Source organism: Podarcis muralis, chromosome 10 (genome assembly GCF_964188315.1).
Source record: "Podarcis muralis chromosome 10, rPodMur119.hap1.1, whole genome shotgun sequence".
Classification (NCBI taxonomy): domain Eukaryota; kingdom Metazoa; phylum Chordata; class Lepidosauria; order Squamata; family Lacertidae; genus Podarcis; species Podarcis muralis.
Window position 1 is genome coordinate 73,282,247 of NC_135664.1, and position 10,075 is coordinate 73,292,321.

General features: G+C 53.3%; 1 protein-coding gene across 1 annotated transcript; it reads right to left on the bottom strand.

Moving 5' to 3' along the window:
* LOC114605290 (lithostathine-like) lies at nt 1-10,075 on the bottom strand. Its single transcript, XM_077935406.1, has 4 exons — nt 9,929-10,075; nt 2,856-2,934; nt 1,561-1,673; nt 1-177 (listed from the first exon to the last, which is right to left on the bottom strand). Exons 1-4 carry the CDS (start codon nt 10,016-10,018, stop codon nt 16-18), a joined length of 444 nt encoding a protein of 147 aa, XP_077791532.1. The 5' UTR covers nt 10,019-10,075; the 3' UTR covers nt 1-15.

Here is a 10,075-nt window from a genome sequence, read left to right on the forward strand (position 1 = left end):
GTACAGTCAGCATCTTCAGAGAGTCCTAAAGGCACCTACCGAAGTACCACGGTCAGCTGCCAGGCCGATCCAGACGTTGCTGGAGCCATATTGTCGCAGGTAACTGTAAATCACATTTGCTTCCCTTGCAGAAAGAATGGAGGCCAGCTGGGACCCATGTCTCCTCTGGCAGCTGACCTGCAGGGAGAAGAAAGGGGGAAACCAGTGATGCTGCCCCCAGCCAGGATTCCCAAGGAGTCGGCCCTTGCTCTTCTCTCTCTCGCTCTCTCTTTTTTACAACTCTTTTTTTGTTATTGCAAAGTACCATATTTTTCACTCTACAAGACGCACCAGACCACAAGACGCACCTAGTTTTTGGAGGAGGAAAACAAGAAAAAAAATATTCTGAATCTCAGAAGCCAGAACAGCAAGAGGGATCGCTGCGCAGTGAAAGCAGCAATCCCTCTTGCTGTTCTGGCTTCTGGGATAGCTGCGCAGCCTGCATTCGCTCCATAAGACGCACACACATTTCCCCTTACTTTTTAGGAGGGAAAAAGTGAGTCTTATAGAGCAAAAAATACGGCAAATACATCAATACTAAACCATACATAAAGAATACAGTCAAACCTCGGGTTACAGACGCTTCAGGTTGCGTTTTTTCAGGTTACAGACTGCTGAAACCTGGAAGTACTAGAACGGGTTACTTCCAGGTTTCAGCAGTCGCGCATGCACAGAAGTGCTAAATCGCACTTTGCGCATGCACAGAAACAATAATCACAACCTGCATGAGTGCAAATGCACCGCTGCAGGTTGCGGGTGCTGTGGGTTGTGAATGTGCATCCCGCATGGATCACATGCGCAACCCGAGCAACTGAACTGTAATATAAAGAGGGGGGGGGGGATAAGAAAAGGGGGGGGGGAATGCAAAGAAAAGTAGACAGTAAAAGAATAAAGAAAAGTATAATATTTCAATACAATAATACTATTTTACAAAATAATAGTAGTAATAGACTTCCATCACTCTCACAACACGTCCTTTCACATTTCATATTTTATCTATATTTAAGTATTATTTTCATCTTAATATATGGATATGTATATATGTCATAGCTGTCAACTTTTCTCCTTTTAAAAGGGAAATTCCCTTATTCCGAATAGGATTCCTCGCAAGAAAAAGAGAAAGTTGGCAGCTATGATATATGTATGTTTCCCCTTTTCCATTCACAAGGTCATTCTAGACACATCCAAGTTTTCACATTAGAACCTTGTCTTTCTAAATAATCATTCAAACACTTCCATTCCTTCTTGACTGTAATCACTGGCTTTAGTCTTATTATGTCCGACAATTTGGCCAGTTCCAAATATCCACATAATTTAAATAACCATTCCTCTTTGGTCAGTACCTGGTTACCCTTCCAGTACTTAGCCACCAGGATTCTCGCCACAGAAAGAATTTAGTATTTTCTCTAGAAATATCACTATTCAATATTCCCAAAAGGTATGTTTCTGGTCTTTTGCTATGTGAAGTTCTTAGTAACTTGTTTATTTCTTCATTTATTTCTTCTCATTCCCCCAACTTACCTCGGCATCATCCCACGAGAGGCAGGAGCTAAAATACTGGTAGCAGTACTTTCTGTAGAAGAGGGCTTCTGCAGGGCAGTGAGTGCGAGCGCTCTGGGTGCGATTGGCGGCACCTGTGAGGAATTGGATTGAGACTGGAATAGATCCCCCAAACCACCAACCCTTTCCTTGACAGATGGAGCCCCTCGAGGAAGCCCTGGCGTTAGGAATTGGGAGGTTCCTTCTGGCAATGGGGGTGGAGACGCTCCTTCAGGTATACTGGACCAAGGCCACTTAGGGCTTTAAAGGTCAGCACCAACACTTTGAATTGTGCTCAGAAATGTACTGGGAGCCAATGTCCAGTGCAATTGTGACAGCCGTCCAACTAGCGTGGCAAGATAAGACGCCGCTGGTGCTTTCAAATAAAATTGTTATACTTCTTTATCTATATATTCTTTTCAATTTTTCAAAAAGTAAACATTTTTTTAAAAAAACAACAACAACAACACAGACATATACACTTAAGTGTAAAATGGTTATATCAAGCTGAAAGATTTCTATTATTGCAAAAGAGCACTCTTTCTGGATTAATGGAAAGAAGGGGAGGGAATGATTTACTTAGTGATGGTGATGAAAGAAGCGCACCGGTGATTTAACAAACAGGCACAGGACGAAAGGGAAGACCCAAAACTTATGCCAGAAGGGGACGGATTTCAGGAGAATGGGAGGCTGGTGCAGGCCCCCCCCCCCAGCCTTTGAGTGCTGCTCTTCCATCATTTTAAAAAGGGGCAGAGAGCAGCTCCGGACAGACAGCTTATTGGAAGAGACTCAGTGCTTTTCCCAGTTAGGAACAATCATTCTCTTTATTTATTCATCCAAGCAAAAGTGGTAACTCATACCTTCTAAAAATTTACAATATATAGAACTGCCTCTTTAAAATAAACATGCTGCAAAGTCTTAAAGCATAAAGCAAGAATGTTTTTAATTTCCACAGCGGGGACCAATAAATCCCCCCTCTGGGAGGAGATTCCACAGATGGGGAGCCACTACCGAGAGCAGCAAGGCCAGGAAAAAGCTGCCAGCTTTACATAGGCAAACCTACACAGATCTAATGAACCGATTAGAAACAGAACCACAGAATTGTAGAGTTGGAAGAGACCCCCCTACTCCCTGCGCTGCAGGATCCTGTCCACAGTTGGGCTCGAACCCCCAACCTCCTGCTTAAGAGCCAGAAGCACTGACCCGTTGCACCGCACAGCAAAGTTCCAAAACCAACAGCTGCAGCAGCTGGATCTGCCCCTTCTCCTAATGCTCACCTTCCGCCAAAGGGTTAAGGATCAGGCAGCCCAAGAGGCAGAGTCCAAGGTAGACCACTTGCCCCATCTTCTGGTTCTCCTGGGAAAAGAAAGTGTCAGCAACATTCATCCCAGCGAAGGGCAGAAATGATGGATCCATTGTGTGGCACAGGGTGTGTGTCTGTGTGTGTTTTGGGCTTTGAGCTTGTGATCATTGTAGGGAAAATTCAAGAAACAGGCAATGCTAAGTTGCTTATAAGACCCAGACTATCTCATCTGCTTTGACGACATCAAATATTGCAGAAGCACAGCAGCCAGGTCCAGTATTTTCCAAGTCATATGAAAATCAAAGTTAGCTGCTGTCAGGGGTTCAGGAGCAGAGGCAAGGGCAAGGGAGGAAACAGAGAGCGAAGGGGAGGAGGCAGAAGAAAAGATGAGCGATGACGACGACCCGAGATCTCCGAGCCTTTCCAGTGAATCGGAGGATTCACAGAAAGGAGCACCAGTGGCCAGGGCAAGGGGGGAGTTTAGGGGGGCACCCCAGGAAGATAGAGCCAGAGGGGACTCAGAGGAGAGCAGTTGGAGATCGGGACCAGCGTCACCGCCAGAGAACAGGGAAGAGGAAGGGAGCCAGGGGGCAAGTGCTGGCAGCTCACAACAGGAGGGAGGGCACGAGTCAGGAGTGGCCACACCTCCATCTGGGAGCGAAGAGACGGTTAGACGGAAGGTGGAAGGTTGGGCGCGCGCGCCAAGTTCAAATGCACAGGAAGGCGGCGCAGTAGGCAGCCCGGAAAGGGAGCCGGGTCCTAAAGCCCGGCGCAAGGAGACAGGAGGGTCCGGGGGGTCAGCGTCAGAAGAATCCCGGAAGGAAGAGACCCAGGGGGGCAGAGGGACCCAGAGAAGAACAGTCAGGCGGAAAAGGTGGAGCAGGGCTAGGATATTAAGTTGGTGTACGAGGGGCGGAGATTCAGACGGAGCTTCGCCGGTCTAGCTACTAGACGTAGAGTTGCACGCAGCAGCTTGAGAATGGAAACTGTAACTCAATAAAGACTTTTACTTAATGACCGTTGGCTAGCGTGATCCTCTGTGAGCTAGGATCTTGAAGCAACCCTGACAGTAAGCTCCGTCTCCAGAATTGTGGGCATCTCCAGCCTCGAGGAGAGGAGAGAAGCAGGTGCCTACTAGCGAGCTCACGAACGGCAGCCGACATGACGGCTGAACAGCAGATAGCGGAACTCAGAGAAGCAGTGTCACAGCTGAATGCCGAGGCTCTCGCATCCAGGAAGAGAGAGGAGGACGCAGCTGCCGCCTACAGGGATCTCCAGGTCAGGTTGGAAGTGCTTACGAAGCAAGGGCAACAGACACCCAAACCAGAGGGGATTGGGTTGGGGAGACGCACAGGCGGTCTGGTCTCTCACTTCGATGGGAACCTGCAACAGTATCCCAATTTTAGAGCAGACGTACTGTGTGCACTGCAACTGCTGAGTAAAGATTTTAGAGATGAGCAAGAGAAAGTGGGATTCATCATGTCCTATTTGCATGGGGATGCCAGAGCATGGCTGCGCAATTTGTGGAGGGATAACGATCCGGCGCTCCAAAATGCGAATGCCTTTATTAAAGCGATGGATGCGTGTTTTTTATCAAGCATTGACGTGGATCTTGCTAGGCAACAGATTCATGGACTGAAACAGGGAAGGGCCAGCGTACGGCAGTACCATGCCCGCTTTTTCGCCTTGGCCAGTGCCCTAGAATGGGACAGAGATTCGACTCCTGTAAGAGACCTGTTCTGGGAGGGATTACACAGCTCTGTGAAAGATGAGATTGCGAGGGGGGAGAGACCCCGAACCACCCAGGAGGTCGTGCAGAGGGCGCTGGCAGTGGGGGTGCGGCTGGAAGGACGTCCGTGGAGCAGGGACGAAGGGCGTGGAGGGCGCGAAACAGCCAGGGGCTCCTCCTTCTTTCCCAGAGAAGCAGCGCGTACGCAATCCACGCCTCCGCCAGGAGGAGGAGCTGAACCTATGGAGGTTGGAGGTGCCAGGGCTCAGTCAGCAACCAGAGCCCTAGCACCAGCAGCAGTGAAAGCGAAGCCTCCTAGAGGGAACAGGAAGTGTTACGTCTGTGAGGAGCCAGGGCATATGGCGAAAGAGTGTCCCCAGAGGCTCAACAAGCTCACTGCAGCCTCAGCAATGGTGACTGCAGCAACGCAGCAAGGAGGACCACAGCAGGGAAACGACGCAGTCTGGCTGGAGGAAGAGGCACTGGGGCCCAGCCAGACGTATTAATGATGCAGTCCCCAGAGATTTTACAGCCCGTGAACCCCCTCCCGCCCAAACCAGTGGTGAGGCTCACCGCATCTCTCCAGCTGCCCAATGGCATCACCATGGACGTGCCAATCACCATTGACTCAGGCAGCAATGCGGACTTTATAGGGCAGGACTTTGTCAACAAGCATGCTATACAGTTGCTGCCGGCCACACTGCCCCTGCAGGTTGTCACGGTGGACGGCAGGGAGCTGCTAGGGGGGCAAGTGGTGCAGCAAACGCCACCAATGGTGATGCGACTTGGGAATCACAAAGAAGTCATCAGCTTCAACGTCACTCAATTATCGGACACGCCCATTGTGTTGGGCATGAGTTGGCTGGACAAGCACAGCCCAACGCTGGCTTGGTACCAGAGGCAGCTGACCTTCGGCTCTTCCTTTTGTGCTGAACACTGCATCGTGCCCAGGCAGGAAGGAGAGGAAGAGGAGTCACAGCTGCTGCTAGGCACGCTGCAAGCAATTCCCCACAAGTACGCAGAATTTTTGGAAGTTTTCTGCGAGAAGGAGGCAGACCGGCTACCACCTCACAGGCCATATGACTGCAAGATTGACCTGCTGCCAGGGGCGGCGCTGCCTAAGGGGAGACTGTATTCCATGTCAGAGGACGAACTGCAAGAACTCAAGGAGTTCATAGATCATAATTTGGAGCGCGGTTTCATCCGAGAGTCCAAGGCAGCGGGAGGCAGTCCGGTGTTCTTCGTTAAGAAGCGGGATACGCCCCAAAAGAGACTTGTAGTGGATTACAGGATCTTGAACAGTGTGACTAAGCCATCGGACTTCCCCATGCCCCGAATTGACGACCTCCTCGCAAAGGTGCGGAAGGGCAGAGTGTTCACCAAGTTGGACCTGCGAGGGGCGTACAACCTCATTCGCATGCGGGAGGGAGATGAGTGGAAAACAGCCATGTTCACGCCACTGGGGACCTACGAATATAGAGTTATGCCTTTTGGATTGCAAAATGGCTCCCACGTTTTTCAAGCATTCATGCATCACGTGTTGGCGGGACTTCTCTACAAGACGTGCGTCTGTTTCTTAGATGACATCCTGATCTTTTCGGAGTCGCAACAGGAGCATGACAAACACGTCAAGGAAGTGCTGAACAGGCTAAAGCAACATAGGCTCTACGCCAAGCTGGAGAAGTGCCAATTTGACGTGACGGAGGTGGATTTTCTGGGCTACAAGCTGTCTGACAAGGGGCTCGCCATGGACAGGGCCAAGGTTCAAGCGGTGTTGGATTGGAAGAGCCCGCGCAACCGGAAGGAGGTCCAACGGTTTGTCGGCTTTGCGAACTTCTATCGCAAGTTTATCAAGGGCTTCGCTATGCAGACGGCGGCCATCACTGACACGCTTAGCTCCAAGAAAAAGAAGTTCATTTGGACAGAGCAGGCGGAACAGTCCTTTCAGGCACTCAAGCGTCTCTTCGCGTCGGAAGAGCAGCTGCTTCACGTCAACCCCAGCAAGCCGATGAGGGTGGAGACAGACGCCTCGGACAGAGCCGTGGGGGCGGTCCTGCTGCAGAAAGACCCGCAAGGGGTGTGGCGACCGGGAGCGTTTTACTCCAGGAAGCTCAGCAAGTCCGAGCAGAACTACACCATATGGGACAGGGAGTTGCTGGCCATTCATGCAGCGTTCAAGGCGTGGAGGCACTTTCTGATCGGCGCCAAGCACACGGTGCAGGTTTGCACGGACCACAAGAACCTAGAGCACTGGCGCACGGCACAGTTCCTAAACCAGAGGCAGATACGTTGGGCTGAGTTCTTTGCGAACTTCGACTTCCGAATAGAGTATGTCCCGGGGGACACCAACATCATGGCGGACGCTCTCTCTCGTAAGCCACAGTATCTGGAGGACGCAACGCCAGCGGCCGCCATGCACATCTTCGCACCAACAGTGTGGGCGTGCGCCGCGGCAACCGTGGACCTGGAGGCGGTGCGACGAGCGTTGCAGGGGGACTCCTTCGCACAAGCAAAGATGGCAGAGGTGCAAAGGGGCAAGGCAGCGGCCGACGGTTTCCAGCTAAGAGATGGATTGCTCATCCGTAAAGGGGCCATCTACGTGCCGGGAGACGAACTTCGCGCCAAGGTGCTGCAGCAGCTGCACGACGCGCCCACGGCTGGGCACTTCGGCAAGGAGAAGACGGTGGAATTAGTCGCCAGGGATTTCTGGTGGCCTGGAATGAGAGGGGAGGTCGCGGACTACGTGGCGAGGTGTGACACCTGCCAGAGGGCGAAGCCAGTGCATAGACCGCCGGCCGGACTGTTGGAACCGCTGCAAACTCCGGTCGAACCTTGGGAGAGAGTGGCCCTGGACTTTGTCACGGATCTGCCCAGCTCGAGGGGCAAGACGGCAGTGCTGGTGGTGGTGGACCTGTTTTCCAAGATGGCACATTTCATTCCGTGTGCGAAGGTGACCACGGCGGAGCAAACCGCCAAACTGTTCATAGACCACGTGTTCAAGGTTCACGGTCTGCCACGGTCTATTCTGTCCGACCGGGGGCGGCAGTTCATCTCGAATTTCTGGCAGAAGCTGATGGGCTTCCTGAACGTCAAGATCAACCTGGCGTCGGCGAGACACCCGCAGACCAACAGGCAAGCGGAGCGGGTCAATGCCATCATGCAGCAGTACTTGAGGTGTTATGCAAATCAACAGCCTGCGACGTGGGTGGATTACCTGCCGCTCGCCGAGTTCGCCTACAACAACACGAAGCATGTGTCCACGGGGATCACGCCGTTCTTCGCCAACAACGGGAGGCACCCCAGAACTTTTCCGGGACTGGAAAGGCTGGGAGAGGGGGAGCAGCAGACGGCAGATGCGTTCGCGTTGGAGCTGCAGGAAGTCCACGATCAGCTGAGGCGCCACCTGGAGCTGGCCAAGCACGCATACAAGGTACAAGCGGACAAAAGTAGAAGGGTTGGCGAAGAGCTCCACGTGGGAGACTGGGTCTGGTTAGCAGCCCACGCAGTGCCGGCCAGGTCGTTGGCCAAGAAGAAACTAGGGCATAAGCAACTGGGGCCCTATCAAGTCGAAGAGCAGATCAACCCGGTGGCCTTCAGGCTGGCGCTTCCGGAGGGTTCCAGAATGCATCCGGTGTTCCACAGATCGGTGCTCACTCCCTACAAGGCACCGCACAGGTTTCAGGAACCCGGAACGGCGCCGAGTCCGGTCAGAGACAGAACAGGGCGCGCAGGAGGGGCACAGAAGGAGCGCATCAACGAAGTCACAGAGATTTTGGATTCCAGATGGGGGGAAGAAGGGGTAGAATACTTTCTCGCCAAGGAGGGCACCCCGGCCAGTGCGAACAGCTGGGTGCCGGGCTACGCCTTGGACGAACCTCTGCTCAAAGACGAGTTTCATGCCCTCTTCCCACATAGACCAATGCCAGCAGACTTTTTCGCCGACTGGCTTTTCACGCCCACGCTTTCGGCCAGCACGTTCCGGGGTTTCGACTCGGACGAGGACCCGACACGAGACGTCCGTTCCCCGGAGGGGTAACCCTCGGGATCTGCCTCAGAACCCTCGTATTGGTGGGACGACAGACCAGAGGAGCAGTGGCGCAGGAAGTGGCAAGAAGGTCCAGGACGAGCAACGCCGCCAGGAGGAAGTGAGGGAGAGACGGACATGGACGTTTTCGGGGACGACCCTGGTTTCGAGCACGGCGGCACAGAGATGGAAGCAGAGGTGACCGTCGTCGACGAGAGCAGGGAGGAAGAACCGGAAGACTTCGGAAGGAGGCCCACTACGGGAAGCGAACGGTACCCGACATTCGTCCCCTTGACACAGCAGCACCCAGCTCCAGCACCGGAAGGAGGGGAAGGGGGAGTGGGGGGCTTCGAGGGGGGGATGGATGTCAGGGGTTCAGGAGCAGAGGCAAGGGCAAGGGAGGAAACAGAGAGCGAAGGGGAGGAGGCAGAAGAAAAGATGAGCGATGACGACGACCCGAGATCTCCGAGCCTTTCCAGTGAATCGGAGGATTCACAGAAAGGAGCACCAGTGGCCAGGGCAAGGGGGGAGTTTAGGGGGGCACCCCAGGAAGATAGAGCCAGAGGGGACTCAGAGGAGAGCAGTTGGAGATCGGGACCAGCGTCACCGCCAGAGAACAGGGAAGAGGAAGGGAGCCAGGGGGCAAGCGCTGGCAGCTCACAACAGGAGGGAGGGCACGAGTCAGGAGTGGCCACACCTCCATCTGGGAGCGAAGAGACGGTTAGACGGAAGGTGGAAGGTTGGGCGCGCGCGCCAAGTTCAAATGCACAGGAAGGCGGCGCAGTAGGCAGCCCGGAAAGGGAGCCGGGTCCTAAAGCCCGGCGCAAGGAGACAGGAGGGTCCGGGGGGTCAGCGTCAGAAGAATCCCGGAAGGAAGAGACCCAGGGGGGCAGAGGGACCCAGAGAAGAACAGTCAGGCGGAAAAGGTGGAGCAGGGCTAGGATATTAAGTTGGTGTACGAGGGGCGGAGATTCAGACGGAGCTTCGCCGGTCTAGCTACTAGACGTAGAGTTGCACGCAGCAGCTTGAGAATGGAAACTGTAACTCAATAAAGACTTTTACTTAATGACCGTTGGCTAGCGTGATCCTCTGTGAGCTAGGATCTTGAAGCAACCCTGACAGCTGCGTTGCGGTTTGTAAGAAAAATCTCCAGAACAGAGATCTCCCTCCCACCATTCTTACTCCTCGCAAGCAAGGAGCTCATTGCTTACCTGTTTTCACTACCAGTGCCTTAACAAGAAACACAAGGTTGTCAAGCGAGGAAGGAGGGGATTTTGGGGGTGCCAAGACTCACCTCTCTGCTTGTCCCTTCCTGGGTGGCTGGTCTGGAGTGGTGCAGTCCGAGGACCAAATTCTGAAGGATACTCACCCACCCTTGGACCATTTTAAAGGAAGCGGGGCAGTGATCGTGGCTTCTAAGCAAACAAACCCCAGCATCCCA

Bases quoted from the DNA above. Each gene is read 5' to 3' on its own strand.
- LOC114605290 (XM_077935406.1), bottom strand. From the start codon at position 10,018: ATGGTCCAAGGGTGGGTGAGTATCCTTCAGAATTTGGTCCTCGGACTG. The intron at 2,935-9,928 runs GTGAGTCTTGGC...TTCTTTTCCCAG, and splicing joins AGGAAGGGACAAGCAGAGAG to GAGAACCAGAAGATGGGGCA. The intron at 1,674-2,855 runs GTGAGCATTAGG...AATTCCTCACAG, and splicing joins CCTTAACCCTTTGGCGGAAG to GTGCCGCCAATCGCACCCAG.